The following is a 25,843-nucleotide window of genomic DNA, read 5'->3' as shown; positions in this document are numbered from 1 at the left end:
TTGCCTATATGTACTGTATTCATCAAAAGCTACCATTTATTGGATACCACAATTTATGTTATATGCTTAGTAAGGTGTCCCCCATTTTGTGAACTCACAGTGTGTGATCTATAAGCTGTGCAGGTATTTGTATATGCCTAAAGTCATTTATGATAGACCAAGTCTGGGGTGTTTGATATAGACCTCATATAATATTGTAGGTCATTCATATCCATCACCTCCCCAGCTATTATCTTTGGAGGGGACACATATATATAGGACACCTCACCCTCCGTTTTACCTGTGGTATATGATATGGGTGAATGAAAATCTCACCCTTTTTGAATGAAAGTGATGGCGCTATAATCCTCGATTGGCCTCATCATTTTCAGGTTTTAAATTGGTGTTTGGATCACGGTTGTTCACTTTTATAATAGTTATTATTGAACCCAATTAAAAGTTAAGTTTTAATATCACATGTTGCTACATTCACAGAAACTATACATGTAAGAGTTCCTATTTGCTACCTACTGGTATTTATTTCTTTGCTAATACTATGACCTTCTATGGCCAGAGACCAGATGACTGTCACCCGTGACACATGCGTGACATGTATACTTTGTAAGTACCTATGACATGATGATATTTGGACAGAATTCAAGAGTGATATCATTAAATTGAGGGTGTGTTCTTTTTCATACACTGTTTCTGTAAAGTATACAATGTGCATGCTTAGGTGAAGTCCAAAAGACTGCCATTTCTGAACCAGTGCATAGTTTGATATCCAGGGGCGGACGTACCATCGGTGCCACCTGTGCCGCCCCACAGAGGCCCGAGAGGTAAGGGGGCACTTCTGTTTCTAAAGCAGGTGGAATTGTGTTTTATCTGAGCTAGAGGGCCCACATATTGTTCTTGCACAGGGGCCCACTTTTGTGTGTGTGTCCGCTCCTGTTGTTACCCAAATAAAATGTCCACAATATCTCCTTATTGTAATAATGGCATTTTAATGGTAAATTAATGTGTCTATGTTAAATGACGTAAGCACCTAGCCAACTTCTTCCTTGATCTAGTCTGGACTGTACAGCAAATGCCACCAACTGGCCATATAGCTTAAAACCTAAGGTCATAGAAAGGCGACAGGTAGCCAAAAAAGTACCCATTGCTCCTGTCCATGTGTTCTGAGTTGGGTGGTATTAATCAAAAACCAAATGGAATACACGCTGTGACATCGCTAGCGATCTCATTAGCGAGGTAACACGCCAGATCGCACATACGATTTGCCGAGATTGCACATGTGGCCGGCGCTATAAAAATGACCTATGTGCGATCTCGGCAAATCTTATCTGTGATCTTGTGTGTCACATCGCTAACTAGATCGCTAGCGATGTCGCAGCGTGTAATCCACCCTTAAGCTGGGTTCACACTAAGCGACAGCGACAATGACGTCGCTGTTACGTTACCATTTTCCGTGACGTAACAGCGACCTTGTAAGTCGCTGTTATAATCGCTGCTTAGCTGTCAAACACAGCAGAAGCAGCAGCGATCATAACGACACGCGTCGCTGTGCTGCAACATGTGCAGAGAGCAGGGAGCCGCGCACACTGAGCACTGGCTCCCTGCTCTCCTAGCTACAGTACACATCGGGTTAATTACACGATGTGTACTGCAGCTACATATGCAGAGAGCAGGGAGCCGGCACTGGCAGCGAGAGCGGCGGAGGCTGGTAACGAAGGTAAATATCGGGTAACCACCTTGGTTACCCGATGTTTACCTTGGTTACAGCTTACCGCAGGCTGTCAGACGCCGGCTCCTGCTCCCTGCACATTCAGGATTGTTGCTCTCTCGCTGTCACACACAGCGATGTGTGCTTATCAGCGGGAGAGCAGCAATAAAAAAACGAACCAGGGCTGTGTGTAACGAGCAGCGATCTCACAGCAGGGGCCAGATCGCTGCTCAGTGTCACACACAGCGAGATCGCTAATGACGTCACTGCTGCATCACAAAAACCGTGACTCAGCAGCGATCTCAGAAGCGATCTCGCTGTGCGTGAAGCACCCCTTAAGGGGTCCTCGTTTCAACTCCTGGTACTCCATTGATTCTGATGTGAATATTTTGGAAAAATCTAATTTGCCTAACTTTCACTTTAATAATGATTGGAAATGGCGCCTTTGTAAACATCAGCTCTCTTCTCATTTCCCAGCTGTTTTCTTATCTTTTGTTTGGAAGACAATAATGTGAGAGATAGAAGTGATTCTTCATTCTTTCAGTTCTCTTACTAGTCCAGATTTTTCCTTTGTGTGGTTTTTGGCTAAACTCTATTTTTCCTAACAATATCTTTTATTTATTTGGGGGTTTATACTCTAAAGTCTCTTCCAGCTGTTTCCTTCTATACTTTTTTGAACTCTTAAGGGGGCTTTACACATAGCGACATCACTAGCGATGTCGCTCGTGAAAGCACCCGCCCCCGTTGTTTGTGCGTCACGGGCAAATTGATGCCCGTGGTGCACAATATCGCTAGTACCCGTTACACATACTTCCTAGCGACGTCGACGACCCCTTCCAATACCTTCCTAGCGACGTCGCTGTGGCCGGCGAATAGGCTGTTTTCTAAGGGGGCGGTTCGTGCGGCGTCACAGCGATGTCACACGGCAGCTGTCCATTTGAAGAGGAGGGGCGGAGAGCAGCCGCTGCCGGAGGACGTAGGTACGGTGTTGTTCGTCGTTCCTGGGGTGTCACACGTAGCGATGTGTGCTGCCTCAGGAACGACGAACAACCTGCGTCCTGCACGAGCAACGACATTTGGGAAATGGACGTGTGTGTCAACAATCAACAATTTGGTGAGTATTTTACATCATTAGCAGTCACTCGTACGTGTCACACGCAACTAAGTCGCTAACGAGGCCGGATATACGTCACAAATTCCGTGACCCCAACGACCTCTCGTTAGCGATGTTGTTGCGTGTAACGGGGCCTCTATTTTTAAGTTTTGTGATTGTAGTAAAACGTAAATTTGAATGTACAAGTATCATCAGAAAATTACCTTTTGCTTAAATTAGATGTGTGTTAAATGTATTTTGTTTATATTAATATTTTTTTAATGTTCCATATCACTGTCTATATTAAAAATAAGAGTTCTAGAATGTTTACACTGGCCATTAAGACTAGTAATAAACTCACACATTGTGTCTTGTTCAGTATCCACTTGGACATACACAGGGTTAAACTCACCGGGCGAGCACGGTATTAGTGGGTCCACTGGACCAAAGGTACCGTTTACTTGCCTGGAGGAGCGAACTGGACCGGCTGCCGAGTCTTCACATGCAGGTACACATGCTGGTAAACAGCTGGCAGAGGGCAGATCCAGGGGATCTGCGGTACCCCAGCAGCTGGCGCCACTAACAAAGTACAGTCTCTGATTCAAACGACAGTAGTAGCAGACAGAGTAGTGGATTCATCCGGTATGGATGGACGGATGGATACGGCAGCAACGACCGGTGTGGATACTTGCAGTAGTGGGTATTGTGGTAGCCAGCCAGCATGGATGATCGTAGCAGAAGCTTAGGATAGCACTGAAACATAGACAGTCAGCAGCAGAATGTAGCACAAAACAGCAGCAGCAACAGCAGCACTAAAGGACCTTATAACTAATAATGTAACTAATTTGTTGCCCATGCACCTCACTTAAAATGAAGGTGCCTTAAATACCTGAAACCTCTCAGGTGACCTGAGGCACTTTCAGGTTAGGGTGTGCTGCTCCTTTAAGAAAAGGGGCATGGCCTCGTGCACCCTACCAGCATTCCCAGGAGTCCTGTGAGGTGTGTGCAGGCACCGGGAGACAGCAGCATGATCCGAGAACAGGGCAGACACTGTAGGACGGCTAGGCATGTGAAAGAACTGATGTCACCCCTGGGGGAGGGAGCATGACAGCGCGCGGATGCTAGTCTGGGCATTACAAGGAGCACTAGATGGGCCAAGATTCATTGAATTGTATAGGAGAGCTTTCTGCTCGTGCACTGATTTGAGCACGGGTGTTTTTGCTGGAAATGGGAGTGATTATTTATTGTTCATAGATCTGTTGTCTGTCATTGTAATGCTGTGTGTGATGATAATGACACTGCTGAAAACTCATCTGTTCAGAACAGGGAGTGTGAGTGTAAGTTTATACAAGATGGCCAATGTGAAAATTGCAAGATTTCTGGGTTTTTTTTTTAAATATATATATATATATATATATATATATATATATATATATATATATATGTATGTATGTATGTATATATGTATGTGTATATATATATATGTATGTGTGTATATATATATATATATATATATATATATGTATGTATGTATGTATGTGTATATATATATATATATATATATATATATTAATATAATATATAATATATATTGCAAAATTTAAAAATGATTAAAAAAAAAATTGCATCCAAAACAGCTTTAAATCATATGCAATTTTTGAGATCATAGATAAGCAATGTAACTAGGATTTTATTTCAAGTGAATATCCACAATTGGACATAATTGTATACTATTCTGTTCAAAGGCTATGAGACTAATGGAGATATGAGTTGAAACAATCTGGTGTCAACAGGTGAACTCCTCCTGGACTACACTACATTTCAGAAATGTTTTGATATGTTCCTAAATGTTTTTTGTTGACATACAAACTTATATTTATGGTCAGTATTAGAAGTTCAGTATTAGAAGTTATTATCTCTCCATTCTGAAAACATACTCATCGGTGGGGGTCGGACCACTAGGAATCCCACTGATCCAAAGAATGGGGCTCTGAAATGCTCATCTGAATGGAGTGATGGCCATTTACATGCATTACTGCTCCATCTATTCACTGTGGGACTGCTGGGGACTCTGGGAATTGCACTTCTGCACTGCAGACAGGGTTCAGTAGAGGTGATCAGTGGTGTCATAGCTATCAGACCCTTCCACAATCAGCCTTTCATCAGTCATCTATCCTGCGGTGAGGTGATAACTTCTAAAGATTGGAATAGCCCTTTACTATATATATTTATTAGGCATAAAGAGAACATGTCGTCATCAGGTTTCTTTTTACTAAACTGCTGCCAGTGTATTATGTCCCTCCTAATTAGGATCCTATCTGTTCAGTTCACCCCTACATCTGGAGATGTCTCTAAAAATAATCTTTATTCATTGCAGTCTTGCATGGTACCTGTAGTTGGGTGGTCTGATGGGCATTTACAGACCAACCCACTAACGGACACAGACAAAAATGGACCCCTATGCAAGAACAATATAAGGACCATTTGCAACCCAATAGCTCATGATAGTATGCAATTTCTTTGACTTTGAAAATAGAAATGTCCTGCCTTACCTCTTGGGCCATTATGCAGCCACACAGGTTACACCAATGATATGTCCGCCCTTGGACCATCCTCATTGCCTGTTGTAAGCTCCCTAACCCCGACCCATGGATCACAGCCAAAAGAGCCAGGTTAGTAAGCTGACAGCAGGCTTCGAGGTTGGTCCATACATGCACATGCTCATGGGACTGATTGGCGTTGAGTACTATACAAAAGAGCAGAGAATAAAGATCATTTTAAGAATATCCTGAGATGCAGATTTGTATTAATGAATGGCAACCAGTGTGGATTCTTGGCATGATAACATAGGTTATCCAGGACTTTGATATTTATAGGCAGCTAGCTGTAGTACCCGGCATCGCCTGGGATAGTACCTAAGTCTCTCTCTGTCTCTCTCCCACTCTCCCTCTGTTGTACCCTCTTTCCCACTCTGCCGGTCTCCCACTCTCCCACTTTCCCTCTCTCACGTTCCCTCTTTCCGTCTCTCTCCCCCTCTTTTCCTGTTTCCCACACTCCCTCTCTCTCACTTTGCCACTCTCCTGGGCTCACTCTCTCTCACTTTCCCTCTGCTATTCTCCCACCTCTTTCTCACCACCGATATCATACTAGCATATCACTAAGAATGTCCTTTGTTGCCTATAGCAAACAATCAGAGCTTCTATTAATGACCTGTAGCAAAATAGAAGCAGGGCTGTGATTGGTTGCTATAGGTCACCTGATAAATATCCAGGGTAACTGTCACAACAGCCAATAAATTTCCTCACACATCCAAACAGCAAGTAAGAGTTTTTTGGCGAATAACTGTAAAGCGTGGGGTTAAAATTTTCCGTCAAAACAGTCTATGGCCTCTTTCACACGTCCTTGTCTCCGGTACGTGTTTGGTCCGTTTCCTCACGTACCGGAGACACGGGCACACGTAGACCCATTAAAATCAATGGGTTTGCGCTCACGTGCGTGTTCTGCCATGGACCATGTGTACGTGTGGAGCATACGTGTGTCTGTGTGCTCCACACGTCAACATGTCCGTCTTTCTCCGACATCACGGGTGTCACATTGAACACAAATGGACCACACGGAGGTGTTCCGTGTGACACGCGTCAGAGAAAACACACGTGTTTGAGAAAATAAAAACAAATCTTTACTCACCTTCTCCAGCCCTCCTGTCTCTGCCGCTGCTGTCACTTGCTTCCGACCTCCGCTCATTATGTTCATTGAATATTCACGTCACTGTGGCCGGAAGCAGCAGCAGCGGGAAGTCGGCAGGACCAGAGACCAAAGATCAGCACCACGGACAGCGACGCCAGGGACAGGTGAGCAGAAAGTTCCCGTTCTCCGTGTGTTATCACGGATAACACATGGGGAACACACGTGTGCCATAAACACAGCTCACTGAGGGCAAAATGCACCTCTGACACGTCCGTGAAAAATATGCGTGGTTTTTCACGAACGTGTGAAAGAGGCCTATGATAGTCAAATGAGCTGGCTGTGCAAAATTTCGTGATTGCAAATGTGACGACGCGCATTCCTTTAGCGGACATACATACACACAGATACATACATAGATAGATACATACATACATACATACATACATACATACATACATACATACATACATACACACATACATACACTCAAATTTATATATTAGATTCTTACCAAAAGTCATGAATACCAGATAGGTGGTAGACTTCCTTAATACATCCCACAGAAGCCGTAAAAAAAACCCCAGTGTACAGAACAGTACACCTCTGGAAATCCTGTAGTGGGTCATTCTCAGGTCCTGCCACTAATATTCCATTAAAGTGAATGGGAGCCATGCTTCTGGACCCAAGAACTGCCAATTATATGGTGTACAGAGAGCGCTGTGGTGTTCCAGCTCCATAAACAGTTTACATAGAGCTGCAGCGAGGCTTGGTTACACCTGATGAGTGGGGGTTCTGGTTATTAGATCCCCGTCAGTCTAATGTTGATAAGCTATCCTAAAGTTTGGCCATAAATCTAAAAGTCCTGGGTAACCCCTTTTAAAGTTAAGCATGTCAGAGATCCACTCTGGTCACAGTCACACTCTCTTGAACTATCCTAAAGACATATGACTTGCTAATGACAAATTTGATTTGAGGAACACTGTATAAATGTATTGTGCTCATCCTATTTGGGGAATAGAGAACCCTTGGCCACATCAGAGGGGGCTCGATTTACAAAACACCAAACCGCCTGCCAATTGGGTGAATGGTTCTCATGTACATGTACAATAGTCCCAGTGTTGCGATAGATGGATTTTCTTGGACACCGTTGTACATCTTAGCGTACAGTACGTTAGCAAGGTCACTAGTTTTTCAAAAACCTTGGCACTTTCCAGATGAAGCAGCATGAGATCTTTTTTAAATAGGATCTTTGTAATATCTGTTTACTACACAGTGGGTAAGAAATGATAAATCTGATGTCTTACGAACATGAATATGTTGCCTACACAGTGGTGCACAGGATTTGGCTCCATCATCTAGTATCAGATTTAGCATTATCTTTTGCTTCAAAGATTTTGCACTTGAAAGAAACCCAAAAAATGTATCAGTAATCCTTTCAGTTCATATGTGCACATGGGATAAATCAATGCCCAGTATTGTATATCCACACCACTATTACCGCTGTATGGGATTATGTATTGCTTGCTGTTGGTTTGTTGGTTTTTACTCTTTCAGTGACACAAATCTGGTTGCTTTTCTTATGTTTGTATGCCTCAGTTCAGAATCAATTCAGTTGATATCATATAATAAAATTATTCTTAATTACAATCATTTGCGGGGCAACTCCTTCATATATAAATATGTGTATCTTCACATTATATAACTGATACAGGTGTTATATAAGTGATATGATATACATAAACTTGTAAAGATATCTTGATTTTTAAACAATCAATAAAGCGGAAATTATAAGCCCAAAAAGACAATTTAAGAAATCTGTGACGGGATCATTACGGCCAGTGGAGCCTGTCACAAACCACCGGGGGGGTCACTCAGAAATCCCCCGCGCTGGCTACCAGTACGTCACAATCGGGGGGTAACAAGTGGGGGTCACCCCTCCTTTATACCTCCCGACCGACAGACAGAGCACGTGACGCGCTCTCTAGCGCCCCTCTTATAGTCAGGCCAATTATGGAATTGCCCGACAATAAGCAAGGAGGCCGCTATACTACTTATGCCGATTATTGAAGGGTCCCCGGTGAGAGTAGGGTATATATTCCCCCGACCTCCGCGGGCGGAATATATAATATCTTCCCGAATCTCACTGGCCTCCCCACAATAATCCTTGGCACAACTCGCTGCCACCAACCGCTTCACGGTAACTATTAGCCGAACACACAGACGTGGGATTCAAGATCGAGATAACAGAACAGCCCAAGATTAATTATATAATTTAATCAGCCTAAAGCACACTAGAACTACAATATATACAATAGGGAATCTACAGAATATACATATGTCAGAGTACAGTTACAATCAAAGCATGGGTTACAAACAGGCATACACAGTTCCAGCAGTTACCTTGTTGCGTCTGGCCACAGGGGGGCGCTGTACCCAGGTTTCTAGGATCCTTCCCACAGATGTTTCCTACACGTGCCCCCAGCGAAAAGAACCCTGGAAAATGGCCGAAGTAGGGTTATCAACCTGGGCAAATCCAGGTCCCCTCCTACCTTCGTGACCTCAGAGGGAGCACTGCTCCACCCCTGGCTGGAGTTATGGACAAAATCCACAACATGGAATATGGCCATAACTTTGCCTGGGAGCGTCGTAGGCGGACGCCAATGCTCTCATTGTGATAGTTATGAATTTAGCTACAGAACGAGAGGACTCATGACTTGTCTATTAGTTCCCCATTGGCTGATATCACGCCTGGGGTATTTCCCAAGCTCCCGCTCCCATAAAAAGGGTGTGCCGGCATCGTCCGCATGCGGAGACACCATTTTTATGGTTGCCATATTTATCGGAAATATGGCTTGCGAGATATGAACCATTTTTTACTGGAGTCGTTCTGTCTGGCTATTTCCATAGCCTTGCTAATGAGATACAACTCTTGTTACAGGGTGACGGCAGGGAGTCATCCTGTGTCCATTGTTCCCACACCACCTCATTTCCATATCACAGGACATGGCCATGGAGGTGTAAGTGGAACACTGAGAACAAGAAGGGAGGGGGCACTGCCAGGGAGTGATGAGGGACCATGACTGGAGTCATAATTCATCTTCATATCCCGGGATTTGCCTCACACCTCCCCCCTTTTGAGGGCGCTAGGGGGCAGCACACTCCGGTGTTCCCCCGTGCGCCCGTCCGCGACCTCTCCTTGTCGGGACAGCCCGTCTGCGTTACCGTGGTCACGGCCCCTTTTGTGGCGAATGGTGAAGTTGTATTGCTGGAGCGCAAGGCTCCATCGCAACAATCGCCCATTCGTCCCAGAGACGGTGTGCAACCAGCTGAGGGGATTGTGGTCCGTCTCCACGATGAAGTGGCGCCCGTATAGATAGGGTTGCAGACGCTGCAGGGCCCACACTATGGCCAGGCACTCCTTCTCCATCGTGGAATAGGCAACTTCCCTTGGTAACAGCTTCCTGCTCAGGTACAAGACTGGGTGCTCTTGGCTCGCAGAGTCCACCTGGCTGAGCACCGCACCGAGGCCGAAGTCACTGGCGTCGGTCTGTACTACAAACGGCCGCGTGAAGTCGGCTGCCTGTAGCACGGGCGGGCTGGACAGGGCGTCCTTTAGGGCCCGGAAGGCTGTCTCGCAGTCCATTGTCCAATCGACTGCAGAGGGCAGCTTCTTCTTGGTGAGGTCCGTCAAGGGCTTTGCCAGGCTACTATAGCATGGAACAAACCTCCTATAGTACCCAGCGGTCCCCAAGAAGGACATCACCTGCTTCTTGGTCCTGGGGGTGGGCCAGGATGCGATGGCCTCCACTTTCTCAGGCTCGGGCTTCAGTGTTCTCCCGCCTACCCGGTGACCGAGGTACTGGACCTCGCTCATGGCCAGCTGACACTTTCCCGGCTTGATGGTCAAACCTGCCTGGTGGATCCGCCTGAGCACCTGTGCTAGATGCTCTAGGTGATCTTCCCAGGTGGGACTGAAGACGGCAATGTCATCCAGGTACGCGGCCGCGTACCCTTCAAGTCCCTTGAGCAGGGTGTTGACCATCCGCTGGAAGGTGGCAGGGGCATTCCTCATCCCGAATGGCATCACCGTGGACTCGTACAGTCCAAATGGGGTGATAAAGGCAGAGCGTTCCCTGGCCTTGCGAGTCAGGGGGATCTGCCAATATCCCCGGCTCAGATCCATGATGGTCAGGTACTGAGCCCCGGCCAACTGATCGAGCAGGTCATCGATGCGTGGCATTGGGTACGCATCGGCGACCGTGACAGCATTGAGCCCCCTGTAGTCCACGCAGAACCGAGTGGTTCTGTCCTTCTTAGGGACGAGGACTACAGGCGAGGCCCAAGCGCTGTTGGATGCCTGGATCACCCCCAGCTTCAGCATCTCGTCAATCTCCTGGCGCATGTGTTGCTGCACCTCCAGGGAGACCTGATATGCTGAACGCCGGATCGGGGGATGATCCCCAGTGTCCACGTGATGGACAGCCAAGTCAGTCCTTCCGGGCTGGTTGGTAAACAACCCCCGGAAGGGGTGTAGGGTGGCCCACAGCTGGGACCGTTGGTCCTCCAAGAGCTGGTGGCCAACCTCCACATCCTCAATGGATCCGCCTGCCCTAACCTGGGCTAGCATATCCAAGAGGGTTTCCGCTTCTCCCTCCTCGGGCAGGTTGCACACGGGGAGCGCACATGCCTCCCGCTCATGATGTGCCTTCATCATGTTCACATGGAAGGGCTTCCGCCTTCCACGGGCAGGGTCCAGGGTGACCAGGTACGTCACAGGGTTGAGCTGCTGGTACACGAGGTATGGGCCTTCCCAGGCTGCCTGAAGCTTGTCCTGTGGTACGGGGACCAGTACCCACACCTCTTGACCCACTTGGTAGGTCCTCTCACAAGCGTTCTGGTCGTACCAACGCTTCTGATCGGCCTGGGCTTGAGCCATATTGTCGTGTACCAGTTGCGTCAAGGCCTGCATTTTGTCCCGGAAGCGCATGACATACTCGATAACCGACACTCCAGGGGTGGCCAAATCCCCTTCCCAAGCCTCTTTCACCAGAGCCAGGGGGCCCCGCACACGTCGCCCGTACAGGAGCTCAAACGGTGAGAATCCTGTTGAGGCCTGTGGAACCTCCCGGTAAGCAAATAACAGGTGTGGGAGATACCGCTCCCAGTCACGCCCATGGGAGTCGACCAACATCTTAAGCATCTGCTTTAAGGTGCCATTGAACCGCTCGCACAGGCCATTAGTCTGTGGATGGTACGGGCTGGCCACCAGATGTCGCACCTGGACTTGCTTACAGAGGGCCTCCATCAGCTGGGACATGAATTGGGTCCCCCGGTCAGTGAGCATTTCCTGGGGAAAACCCACTCGGGAGAAAATCTCCAGCAATGCGGTGGCCACCTTGTCAGCCCGAATGGACGACAAGGCCACTGCTTCTGGGTACCGGGTGGCATAGTCCACTACCGTCAGTATGAAGCGTTTCCCGGAGCTGCTGGGGATGGCCAGCGGGCCGACCAGATCCACAGCCACCCTCCTGAAAGGCTCATCGATGATTGGCAGAGATACTAGTGGGGCTTTGGGGTGTGGCCCCGCCTTCCCCACTCTCTGACAGGTTTCACACGAACGGCAGTAGGCAGCCACATCGGCCCCCATTTTTGGCCAGTAGAAATGCTGGTTTAACCTGGCCTTGGTCTTAGCGATCCCTAGGTGTCCGGCCATCGGAATCTCATGTGCGATCCGCAACAACTCCGTCCGGAACGGATAGGGTACCACCAACTGTCGGTCCCTGGGCCACGCCTCCGGTGAACCCTGCTGGACCGTGGCCCGGTACAGCCGTCCTTGGTCCCAGACCACTCGCTCCGGGTCCGAGTCCGAGGGAGGCTGTGCCGCCTGCTCCTTAAGAGCTTTCAGGCTGTCGTCAGCTTCTAACGCTGCCTGAAACCCCTGACTAGATGTGGCCAGAATCGACGAGACTGTCACATCTTCAGTCAGTACCCCGGGACCTGTGTCCTGGCCTCCACCTGACTCGGCTGCCACTTGGTCAGAAGGGGAAGAGCTATCGGACCTCCGGGAGGCCCCTTGGCTTCCAGCACTCCCACTGCGGGTGACAGCGGCCACAGCCGCTGCGACCGTGGGTCGTGCCTGCTCCTCCTCCGTTCCTGACCAAGTCGCCGGTTCAGGCAGGCCTACCTGGCTTCCTGACACCCCGGTTGTGGGGGAACCATGCACCGAGATCTTACCTGGGAGCACTTCCGCTCCTGGACCGGCCCCAATCTCACCTGCCTGTTCCCCTCCTGCAGCAACAGAACCCCGCTGTGAAATCTCTGGGGACCCCACATTTGCTGTGGTAGCCCCCACCCCACACACTGGTCCTCCCCCTGCAGCACCCTGCTCTCTGCTTATCCCTTCAGAGGGCAACAGATCCCAGCTCACAGGCTGGTTACTTGTAGAGGCATTGTCACACCTTTCTCTGACCCCCTCCCCTGTCACAGCTGAAGCTGAGTGTGTGTCTATGGTGTCTATGCAAGCAGAAATATCAGAGTTCACTCCCTCCTCCCTTACATCATTCATAGATAACACATTAACATTGTCCGGAGGCATGTCAGTACTGGCTGAAGGTTCAGCCCTTGGTTGGGGCCCAAACTGGGAGGTTATCTGCCCCAAATCTGTCCCAAGTAGCACGTTTGCAGGGATCCGATCAGTTACCCCCACCTCCCTCACCCCTCGCCCTGCGCCCCAGTCCACATAAATGTCAGCAACAGGCAGCGCCGGGTCAGTGCCTCCAATCCCGGAGACAGCGAGGGTTTTTCCAGGGATCAAGTCTTGGGGGGACACCATCTCAGGCCGCACCAGAGTCACCTCCGAGGCGCTGTCTCGCAGTCCTATGGTCACAGACCGGCCGACGGTGACAGGTTGGAAGCTGTCCAGGGACCTACCACCACCCCCACCCACACAATACACCTTGGGCGGCCCTTGGGACGGGGACGGAGCCGGGGCCTTGGGACGCTGAGGGCACATGGCCTTGAAGTGTCCAGGTAGGTTGCACTGGTGGCACCGTCTTGGTTCTGCCACGGGCCTGGAGAGGGGAGTTGAGGGGGACACCCCCTGCAGTCTAGGGGCAGGTGGGGCAGTCGCAGAGTTCATCTTACCCCCTCTCCAGGTGCTGCTGGTGGCTGCTCTCCTGGCTTCAGGAGCCCGATTGTTGGTGTAGTCATCGGCCAGGGCAGCTGTAGCCGTGGACCCCTTTGGCTTCTGGTCTCGGATGAACTGGCGGAGATCCTCAGGGCAGTTCCACAAGAGTTGCTCCGTGATGACCAAGTCCAGGATCTCTGGTCCGGTGGAAAGCTGCAGGCCTTGGGTCCAGTGGTCGGCAGCTCGGGCAAGTGCCCGCCGGTGGTCAGCCCAGGAGTCCTTTGGTCCCTTCTGCAGGGTCCGGAACTTCTTGCGGTAGGACTCCGGAGTTAGGTTGTACTGTTGGATCAGGGCCCGCTTGATGGTGTCGTAGCCCTGATCTGCCTCAGCAGGCAAGTCCCCAAGGATATCCAGGGCCTTACCCCTTAAACGGGGGGTCAGGTATTTGGCCCACTGGTCCTTGTCCAGATGGTGCTGCAGGCAAGTCCGTTCAAAAGCAGTCAAGAAAGAGTCCAAGTCTCCATCCTTCTCCAGCACTGGGAAGTCCTCAACACGGACCTTTGGAAGTTTGGTGTCTCGAAGGTCACGTGTGGCTGATGAGGGCCGGAGCTGAGCTAGCTGCAGCTGGTAGTCACGGTCTGCCTGTCGCTCTCGCTCTCGCTCTTCACGCGCTGCCTGCCGCTCTCGCTCCGCAGCCTCACGCTCTGCGTGCCGCTCCGCAGCCTCAGCGTCACGCGCTGCCTGCCGCTCTGCCCTGCGCTCTGCCAGGAGTTCCTTGTAGCCCTTCTGGTCTCCAGCCTGGAGAAGGGCCATAGCCATTTGAAGAAGGCTATCCGAGCCTCCCAGGCTCGGTGGAGTGGCACGTGGTGATCTGCGGCACGCTGCAGAGCTAGGCGATTCACTGTCCCTTTCAGAGCGGAGGGCTGGCATCTGGCTCGTTGAGGAACCTTGGGTGAGCTGCTCCTCATCTTGTCCATAATTGCCAGGTTGTGCAATGTCCTCGGCAGAACGGTTTTCTGGCGTCGAGCTCCTGGAGGACTCGTGGGCAACCTCCTCATTGCTGTCCACAGCACCGTCCTCCCTCTCTTCGGCTCCTGCCTTAGCATTGGCCAGTTGCATAGCTCTGCTCCTGGTGCCATCAGCCATTCTTGCAGACTTTTGGTCACTGACACAGAACTGACACCTGATGCCTCCACACACCTCACAGTATCTGCACTCTGACACTCTAGTGTTGAGCTAGTCTGAAGACCCCAGCAGCCACAGCTGCTGCAGGCAGTCTTTAGTGTCTGGGAGTATGGGTCTCACACTCACACACACTATTATCTCGATCCCACCGCTTGCCACCAATATGTCACAAACCACCGGGGGGGTCACTCAGAAATCCCCCGCGCTGGCTACCAGTACGTCACAATCGGGGGGTAACAAGTGGGGGTCACCCCTCCTTTATACCTCCCGACCGACAGACAGAGCACGTGACGCGCTCTCTAGCGCCCCTCTTATAGTCAGGCCAATTATGGAATTGCCCGACAATAAGCAAGGAGGCCGCTATACTACTTATGCCGATTATTGAAGGGTCCCCGGTGAGAGTAGGGTATATATTCCCCCGACCTCCGCGGGCGGAATATATAATATCTTCCCGAATCTCACTGGCCTCCCCACAATAATCCTTGGCACAACTCGCTGCCACCAACCGCTTCACGGTAACTATTAGCCGAACACACAGACGTGGGATTCAAGATCGAGATAACAGAACAGCACAAGATTAATTATATAATTTAATCAGCCTAAAGCACACTAGAACTACAATATATACAATAGGGAATCTACAGAATATACATATGTCAGAGTACAGTTACAATCAAAGCATGGGTTACAAACAGGCATACACAGTTCCAGCAGTTACCTTGTTGCGTCTGGCCACAGGGGGGCGCTGTACCCAGGTTTCTAGGATCCTTCCCACAGATGTTTCCTACACGTGCCCCCAGCGAAAAGAACCCTGGAAAATGGCCGAAGTAGGGTTATCAACCTGGGCAAATCCAGGTCCCCTCCTACCTTCGTGACCTCAGAGGGAGCACTGCTCCACCCCTGGCTGGAGTTATGGACAAAATCCACAACATGGAATATGGCCATAACTTTGCCTGGGAGCGTCGTAGGCGGACGCCAATGCTCTCATTGTGATAGTTATGAATTTAGCTACAGAACGAGAGGACTCATGACTTGTCTATTAGTTCCCCATTGGCTGATATCACGCCTGGGGTATTTCCCAAGCTCCCGCTCCCATAAAAAGGGTGTGCCGGCATCGTCCGCATGCGGAGACACCATTTTTATGGTTGCCATATTTATCGGAAATATGGCTTGCGAGATATGAACCATTTTTTACTGGAGTCGTTCTGTCTGGCTATTTCCATAGCCTTGCTAATGAGATACAACTCTTGTTACAGGGTGACGGCAGGGAGTCATCCTGTGTCCATTGTTCCCACACCACCTCATTTCCATATCACAGGACATGGCCATGGAGGTGTAAGTGGAACACTGAGAACAAGAAGGGAGGGGGCACTGCCAGGGAGTGATGAGGGACCATGACTGGAGTCATAATTCATCTTCATATCCCGGGATTTGCCTCACAGAGCCTATCAGGCTAGGGGAACCCTCGCTAATCCCGAACCCAAAGATACGCTTGAAGGTGGCAATGTTTGGGCCGCCTTCCTTGCCCTAGATCCTGAACAACCCTGGTCTAGTAGCCCCCTCCCTCCACCTAGGAGAGGGCCAGACTGATTTTCTGAAAGCTCATTCGGCAGAAGGAAATGTGCAAGACAGTAAACGGTCTATAAAAGCCAGATAGGGCAACATTTTTAATGAAATTCAATAGCAAAAAATATTTTTCGCCCAAAATATGTTTTTAATAAAAAATAAAATTCCCTCATATGAGTCATAAGGTGTCCATATCTGTTAATAAGGACATCATTGTTTGACAAAAGACTAATACAAGTATGCTACCATACTTTTTCTTGGGAAATAATACTATTGTAGCAAGTATCAGATTTGTGCTGCTTAATTACCCTACATTTGTTTGATATTATATATATTTATTTTTATTCTAGGTAAAATACTGTTCCGGAGGAGCCATATACGTGATGTAGCTGTGAAGAGGCTGAAGCCCATTGATGAGTATTGCAGGGTATGAACATGTTAATAATATTAGTATTGTCCATATACCTTATTATCTTTTTGTTATGTTGGGTTCACATCTGCATAGTCATGTATATATTATATTATCTTTTCCTAGAAAGAAAATAAAACAATGGTAGCTTCAACACTGGCACCTGATGGACACCAGTGGTGCCTGATGGAGCCTATGTTTTTGCTATTATGTGATCCATTGTGTTTCATTCATAGTATCTGCCATTTTACTGGAAAACAAATTTATTCTGCTGCGCTATATATAAGTATTCTTATCGGAAACTACAAAAGAAGTTCCTAACACAGAATCTAATGCAGATGTAAGCCTGGCCTTATGCTTCTTTTTACGTTCTTTGCAGGCTTTAGTTAAATTACCAGTACATATATCACGCTGTGAAGACGTCTTAAGGTTCTTTGAAGCTCGGCCTGAAGACCTGGACCCACCAAAAGAGTAAGTGTAGATTTTCTGTGAAGGCACTGTACATTGCCTTATATTACAAATATCATTTATATTTAATAACTCCCATACTACACCACAGTTCCCTAGTAATCTTAGTTTGGCAGAATTGTAATTTTAGTTTTCTAATAAATCTAATTATTTTATAATTTTTATTATAAAATATAAATATTATTTATATTAATATTATATTATTAATATTATTTAATATTTATTATTTTATAATAATTATAATAATAATCCAATATATGTCTATTTTTTTTCCAATTTTATGGAGATTTTGAACCTTAAAATTGCTAACATAAATTTTCCCATTTTGAGAAGTTTATGTATGTTTTGATCTTAAAATCGAATAATGGGCTATGAAGAACAGGCATTGGCATGATCAATGGATTAGTAGGAATGGTACCAAAACCGAGATGCCAGCGGCTTATGTGTCCATGCAGTTTGGTGATTAGTTTATTTAAAGGGAACCTGTCACCACTTTTTTGGACTATAAGCTGCGGCCACCACCACCGGGATCTTACATACACCATTCTAACATGCTGTATATAAGAGCCCAGGCCACTGTGACAACATAAAAAACACTTTATAATACTTACCTAACAGTCGCTCTGCGATTGAATAGGGCCTAATGGGCGCTCCCCCTTTTGGCCATCTTCGTCCTCTTTCTGAAGCCTGTGTGCATGACGCGGCTACGTCATACACACTCGCTGGTCCTGCGCACTACAATACTTTGATCTGCCCTGCTCAGGACTGGAATGCCCGCGAGTGTGGATGACGTCAGACCCGTCATGCACCGGGGCTAGAGAAGAAAGAGAACAAATATGTCCGAAAGAGGCGGCTCCGGCACCGGACAACAGAGACGCCCATTAGGCCCTATTCCACCGCAGAGTGACCGTTAGGTAAGTATTATACAGTGTTTTTTATGTTATACACAGCGGCCTGGGCACTTATATACAGCATGTTAGATTGCTGTATATAAGAGCCGGGTGGTTGTGGCCGCAGCTTAGAGTCCAAAAATGTGGTGACAGGTTCCCTTTAATCTGTTTGTAGCCACCAATATGTTGGTATCACTTATTCTGGATAATGTAACAAGTAACAGAGGCTGAAGATAGTCATTTATTAAGAGGCTGGGAATCAATATTTATTGCTGATCAATATATGATCAGTACCGGTATGTGCTTATTGTTTTAGTTTATCATATTACTAAAAGGGAGACTGTGCTGGGTGCAGGTCTTGTCTGTCTGCAGTAATCGAGATAATCAGTTTATCGTTAAATGGAACCTAAATGCTACTAACCTGCAGATATGGGGCTAATCTGTAGGTTAATAGCATTCTGAACGTGCCCGGTGCCTGCACATTAAACCCCGCTGCTGGCAGGAAATGAACTAATCTTCCCAGCAGTGTTTGGGTTTCAGTCACGAGGGTGACGCCGGTGCATGTTCAGTCATTGATCTCTGAATCTACAGCTGCGACTGTAATCGTCCCCCGCACTGACTGACAGTTGCTCAGCAGTAGAACCAGCTGTCAGTCAGTGCGGGGAGCGGTTATAGGTGCAGCTCTCGATACACAGAGCAGTGACTGAACCCGTACCGGCGCAACCTCCATGACTGAAACCTGAGCATCGTCGGGAGGAATAAAAAGTTAATTTCCTCCCGGCAGCATTGTTCAATGTGGAGGTGCTGGGCAGGTTCACAATGCTATTAACCTGCAGATTAACCCCATATCTGCAGGTTAGTAGCATTTTTCCACATGACAGGTTCCCTTTAACCTTTCTTGGATATCTTCATCTGGTTCAACTGATTTTCTTTAGAAATAATGCAATGGTCTCTTATTCCAAGTGGACGAGGTGAATAAACTGGGAGATTATGTCTCCACTACTCCATATCTAATAGAATATATAAGTTTTCCCAGCCATATATATGCAGTGAATAGTATAAATGATCATCTGGAATGATACCCTTCAGTAAGGCCCCCTGATTGTCATGGTTGCTGATCGGCATCACATGAGCTGGTTGCAGGGAAACATCACATGGATCATAACCATTTGAGAGATTGAGAGTAGCATCTAAATGGTTAAACAGATGCTGTATATAAGAGCTGACGTCAGCAATGTATAGAGCGGGCTTATATGTCCTATATCAGCGATCGGTTAAAATGAGAATTTTAGCTAGAAAAAAGCCTCGGAATAAGAATTAAGCAGTCATTCCGCAAGAGTATTCAGATTAATAAACCATGTCATGAGGTCTAAGGGCTCATTCAGACGTCGGTCATTTTTTCATACAAGAAAATCGGTCTGTGTTTCATCAGTGTATTTTTTTTATCAGTTTCATCAGCGTTTGGTCAGTGTCGTGGTTATCTAAATCGTATATGTCAACAGGTTTTTGCTACCTCATCTGAGAGCAGCATAATGTAAGCAAAGAGATCTGAATCCAATGATGTATCACTTACTGAGTGCAGCCATTCTGACACAATCAAAATGTTTAGATTTTGCCATGTAGCAGAGCTGAGAGCTGTCCCACCCATATCAGGCTCTCTATTGAGGCGGAGCATTGACAGTGAGGTGTCAGAGGAGGAGCATGCCGAACTGTCATGCACATAACATTGTAGCTCAAGCAATGAGAAGTCCTGCTGCTTAAACAAACATAGAAAATAAACAACAGATTGGACCTTGAGGAGACATACATCCTTGAATTCTATGTGTTAAAGGGAATCTGTAAGGGGTGCTTCACACACAGCGAGCTCGCTGCCGAGATCGCTGCTGAGTCACGCTTTTTGTGACGCAGCAGTGACCTCATTAGCGATCTCGCTGTGTGTGACAATGAGCAGCGATCTGGCCCCTGCTGCGAGATCGCTGCTCGTTACACACAGCCCTGGTTCGTTTTCTTCAAAGGCGCTCTCCCGCTGTGACACACAGATCGCTGTGTGTGACAGCGAGAGAGCGACGAAATGAAGCGAGCAGGGAGCAGGAGCCGGCGTCTGGCAGCTGCGAAGGCTGGTAACTAAGATAAACATCGGGTAACCAAGGTGGTTACCCGATATTTACCTTAGTTACCAGCCTCCGCAGCTCTCACGCTGCCTGTGCTGCCGGCTCCCGCTCTCTGCACATGTAGCTGCTGTACACATCGGGTTAATTAACCCGATGTGTACTGTAGCTAGGAGAGCAAGGAGCCAGCGCTAAGCAGTGTGCGCGGCTCCCTGCTCTCTGTACATGTAGCTGCATTACACATCGGGTTAATTAACCCGATGTGTACTGTAGCTAGGAGAGCAAGGAGCCAGCGCTCAGTGTGCGCGGCTCCTGCTCCCTGCACACACAGCTAAGCGGTGTGCGCTGGTAACTAAGGTAAACATTGGGTAACCATACCCGATGTTTACCTTAGTTACCAGTGTCCGCAGCTTCCAGACGCCGGCTCCGTGCAAGCGCAGCGTCGCTTGCACGTCGCTGCTGGCTGGGGGCTGTTCACTGGTCGCTGGTGAGATCTGCCTGTTTGACAGCTCACCAGCGACCATGTAGCGATGCAGCAGCGATCCTGACCAGGTCAGATCGCTGGTCGGATCGCTGCTGCATCGCTAAAGTGTGAAGGTACCCTAAGGTAATTTTATAGTACAATACTAATGTTATCTTTAAATTGGGCTTAAGGAGACCTTTCAGTATCAGTAAGTTTTATTACTCTACATTGTCCTGTTATCTTGTTGTAAGTTCAGTAGAATTCAGTGTGATATAGTATCTAAGCATATGTAAATACTAACTACATATGCCTTGCTCCCCCCTCTCATCTCTCAGTGCTGGCATCAGTAAAGGCCCAGTCACACACGACTTACCAGCGATCCCGAAAACGATGCGACCTGATAGGGATCGCAGGTAAGTAGCTGGGAGGTCGCTGGTGAGATGTCACACAGTCAGACCTTACCAACGATGCAGGAACGATACAGGTCGCAGTAGCGACCTGTGTAACGATCTCAGCAGTCGCTGTGACCCTGTCACACAGTGCCAAACACAGCGATGTGTCCTGCCCAGCAGGACATCGCCTTTGAAGAAAATGGCCTGGACCATTCTGCAACGACTAGAGATCTCACAGCAGGGGCCTGATCTCTGGTAGATGTCACACATAACGAGATCGCTAACGGGATCTCTACTGCATACAGTGACTGTACCTTAAGGCTATGTGCACACGCTGCGTTTTTTTGATGCTGCGTCTTTGTGCGTTTTTGGCCGCTAAAAACACACAAAAACGCACCCGCGGCAAAAAACGCATGCGTTTTTACCGCGATTTGGTGCGTTTTGCTGCGTTTTTGATCTGCGTTTTTCTGCGGTTTAGCAATGCATTGCATGGGGGGAAAACGCAGAAAAACGCAGGAAAGAACTGACATGTCCATTTTTTTTTAAAGCTCAAAAACGCAGCTTAAAAAAAAAAAGGTGTGTGCGGACAGCAAAATTGAAAACTCAGACTTTGCTGGGGAAGCAAAGTCATGCAGTTTTGAGGCCAAAAACGCACCCGAAAAACACGCAAAAACGTCGCTAAAAACGCATTGTGCGCACATAGCCTAAAAGTTAATCTGAACTGAATTTGCAGTACTGCCCCACCCATACTCCCTCCCACCTCTTAGCAGTGAGAGTAAATGCACTGAGAGCTGGGAGGGGGAGCAGTGAATATCCAAATAGTACTTACATACATTTGACCAGCTTGTTTGAGACACTGAATTCTACAGAACTTACAACAAGATAACATGATAATGTAGAGCAATAAAACTTACTGATCCTGAAAGCCCTATTTAAAGATAAAATTAGTATTGTACTAAAAACAATCACCTGACAGATTTCCTTTAACCCTTGCAGCATGCTACCTTTAGATTACGTAGCAAAACCTGCTGAAAGATTATTATTTCTTAGTATAGCGCCATTTATTCCATGGCGCTTTACAAGTGAAAAGGGTTTACATAAAAACAAGTACAACAATCATGAACATTACAAAAAGAGACTGGTACAGGAGGAAAGAAGACCCTGCCCGCGAGGGCTCACAGTCTACAGGAGATATATGAGGGTATAATACGTGAGGACAGAGCCGATTGCGTTGTGGTATAGTAGTCTGAGGATTATTGTAGCATTTAGGCTTGTCAGAAGAGGTAGGAGGTAGGTCTTCAGGTTCCTTTTTAAAGCTTCATGGTAGAAGAGAGTCTGATATGCTGGGGTAGAGCGTTCCAGAGTATGGGGGAGGGGCGGGAGAGATCTTGTATGGGATTGTGGGAATAGAAGATAAGAGGGGAGTAGAGAAGGAGATCTTGTGAGGATCTTAGGTTGCGTCCAGGTAGGTACCGGGAGACTAGGTCACAGATGTAAGGAGAAGACAGTTTGTGGATGGCTTTGTAGGTCATGGTTAGTGTTTTGAACTGGAGTCTTTGAGCAATGGGAAGCCAGTGAAAGGATTGGCAGAGTGGTGAGCCCAGGGAAAAGCATGGGGAGAGGTGGATTAATTGGGTCACAGCAGAGTTTAGGATAGATTGGAGGGATGCAAGATTGTTGGGAGGGAGGCCACAGAGCAGGAGGTTGTATTAGTTGAGGAGGGAGATGATGAGGGCATGCACTAGTATTTTTCCTGATTCTTGGTTAAGGAATGCATGAATCCAGGAGATATTTTTGAGTTATAGTCAGCAGGAGGTGAATAGGGCTTAGATGGGTGGCTTGAAGGATAGAGCAGATTCGAGATTATTCCAAGGCAACGAGCTTGAAAGACTGGGGGGAGTGAGCAGCCATCAACTTTGATAGATAGGCTTGTTGGAGGGGTTGAGAGAGGAGGAGGAAAGATGATTCCCTTTAAATCTCCACATTCACTATTATAGGTACAAGTCCTATACATGAACAACATGGATAGAAGTCATGCGTAAAAAAGTACATGTGAATGAGTCCTAAAAGTTCTATATAACAGAGGATGCAGTTTTATAATGTGAAATCTGCTGACAGATCCTCTTTAAATAAAACAGTACATATGGCAGAGTATATAAACCATCAAACGTTATCAGTTTAACTGCCAAGAAGATGAAAGAGCCTGACCTGGAGTAGTTCTTCTAACCGTGGCAAAAAGTTACAGTTCACTCTGCCCCGAGGGTGATTGAACAGCGATCAGTCAGTTGTTGCTGCAGTAATCTGACTTAATTAGAAATCTATTACCATGCAAATTTCTCTGGTGGCGCTTGATGCCGGCTCATTTATCTTTAGTTCAATATCCTGTTCCTTCCTGCTCACTTACAATTAAGGGTAATGAGTAATGTGAGTTATTTTCTGGAAGTAATTTTTTTTGTACTGTTCTCACTTTGCAACCCCAAATTAGTGAGTGATTGTGAATATGAGATGTTATTATTGTCAATTATCCTTATAACTTAGGGTTGAGGTTCGGGCTCAGTATGATAAATCCTGGCACATAACAAATGTTTTGGCTCTTTACACTTTTTCACATCAAGCTGTTTCCTGCTAATGGACAGTACTTTTCGGAATGTTTTTCACATGCCAAATTAGATTTTTTTTTTTTTTTTGCGCGGGGGGGGGGGGGGGGGGGGTTGGGGGTACTATTGGGTTTTGGATATTGATGATTTACAACATGACTGTATAAAACCATTCTAATCGAACTTGCAATTTTCTCTATGATAAATGTTTAAGGTTTGTATTCCAAAATCCATCCATATGATTAATTGGGCATACTACTGTGTAATTTTTGGTAATTTGTTTTTACCACAAAAAATGCAAAAATGCATCTTGTGGTTTAAACATTTAGAAATCAACATTTAGAAGTAAATTCTTCCATGCACTTATCCACATTGAGAGTTTAGAAAACCTAAATGGAGATTAAATGAAATTTAGTTTGGTGGAGCTGTAGTGGGTCCTACGAGGGGGCCAATGAGTTAATCTGGTAAGAAAAATATATTGCTAAATTAATTGCCAAATAACACAACTTTCTGTGATTTGTGGCCATAATGTGCAGGGGCAAGGTCCACTAAAGGGGGTTTCTTATTTTTGATCTTCAGTAATGAACTGTTCTACTGCCTCCTGACTTCTTGCTTGCCCCAGGGGAGGGGGTGCTCCTGATGATTACCAATTCAGACCAGTGGCATGGCGGACATACTGGCCTGAAATGTATTCCATCCGATGCAGCTAGGAGTACAGTGACACTGAAATTAGCCGGAGCTGGATTTCAAATTATATTGCAAAGTTTTTGAAAACACACCCTCATTGCCTAGGAAAGCGGCCACTTCTGATACACCGTAGAAGTGTAATTTATAGACTTAGGCTGCTTTCACACATCCAGTTTTAGCAGTCCTTTGCATCCTTTGCATAAGTTTTTACATGCGGCCCGTCCGGTTTTTGCCGCTACTGAGCATGCGCACTGCAAAAAAACGCATGCGGCTGCCGGATGCGTTTTTTTGCCGCATCCGGCATCCATAGGCATGCATTGGAAAAAGTGCTGCATCGGCCAGATGCGGTGCGATGCGTTTTTTTTTTCGCCGGAGAAAAAACCGTGCCAGGCAACGTTCCATCCGGCCGCCGCATGGGCTAAATATGCCGCATCCGGCAAAAAACGGACCGAACGCAAGGCCATGCGGCACAATCCGGCACTAATGAAAGTCTATGTGAAAAAACGCAACCGGCGGCAAAAAAAAAAACGGTTGCGTTTTTTCTGCAAAGAGACGGATTGTGCCGCACAGCAAAAACCGGATGTGTGAAAGCAGCCTTAAAAATATCTCTGTTCTTGAGAACACAGAGCATTTTTAAGAAGAGGTCAATTGCAATAGTTGCATTTTTCCACATTTAAAGGGAACCTGTCAGGTGCAATATGCACTCAGAACCACGAGCAGTTCTGGGTGTATATTGCTAATCCCTGCCTAACTGTCCCAGCCTATAGTAGCATAGATAAAGGGATCTTTAGATAAAGTATTTCTAAAGATCCCATATGATATGCTAATGAGCGCAGAGACTAGTCGCAAGGGCGTTAGCTCCCTTGGCTAGTCGACCCCTTAGCATGTAAGCACGTCCTTGTTGGCGTGCTAACGTGCTAATAAATGTGCAGCGTCAGAGGATGGTCGCGCTCATCTCTCTGCTTCCATCGCGCCCGACTCTGAACTTTGGCTCAGTGCACATGATCCTGGCTTCAAACTCTTGTAATGCGCATGAGATAAAGTCCAGGATCATGCACACTGAGACAAAGTTCTGCGTCGGGTGCGATGGCAGCAGAGGTGAGCACGAACATCCTCTGTCGCTGTGCATTCATTAGCACATTAGCACACCTACAGGGGCGTACTAACATGCTAATGGGGCCAACTAACCAAGGGAAATAACGCCCTTGCGACTAGTCCCTGGCCTCATTAGCATATTATAAAGGATCTTTGAAATACTTTTTCTAAAGATCTCTTAGGTATGCTACTAGATACAAGGACGGTTAGGCAGGAATTAGCAATATGCACCCAGAACTGCTCGTGGTTCTGGGTGCATATTGTGCCTGACTGGTTCCCTTTAATAACATGAGACAACCCCTTTGAGACTATTTTTCCCATTATTTTTGTAACAAAAAATCGAAAAAAAAATCTGTCAACGATGAGTGAAATTGT

The 25,843-nt window shown here is 47.1% G+C and overlaps 1 protein-coding gene across 3 annotated transcripts in view; it reads left to right on the top strand.

The window, feature by feature from the left end:
• Nucleotides 1–25,843, top strand: part of SH3PXD2A (SH3 and PX domains 2A) — a 498,307-nt gene that overhangs the window by 223,647 nt on the left and 248,817 nt on the right. For all 3 annotated transcript variants that reach the window (XM_075348622.1, XM_075348623.1, XM_075348621.1), the window contains exons 4-5: nt 16,710–16,786; nt 17,148–17,239. In XM_075348622.1, the coding sequence (XP_075204737.1) occupies nt 16,710–16,786; nt 17,148–17,239 (169 nt within the window). The remainder of the gene's footprint in view (nt 1–16,709; nt 16,787–17,147; nt 17,240–25,843) is intronic.

The sequence above is a fragment of the Anomaloglossus baeobatrachus genome, chromosome 5, assembly GCF_048569485.1.
Source record: "Anomaloglossus baeobatrachus isolate aAnoBae1 chromosome 5, aAnoBae1.hap1, whole genome shotgun sequence".
Classification (NCBI taxonomy): Eukaryota; Metazoa; Chordata; class Amphibia; order Anura; family Aromobatidae; genus Anomaloglossus; species Anomaloglossus baeobatrachus.
The sequence above is the reverse complement of the archived record's forward strand: the minus strand, read 5'-3'. Positions and strand labels throughout refer to the sequence as shown.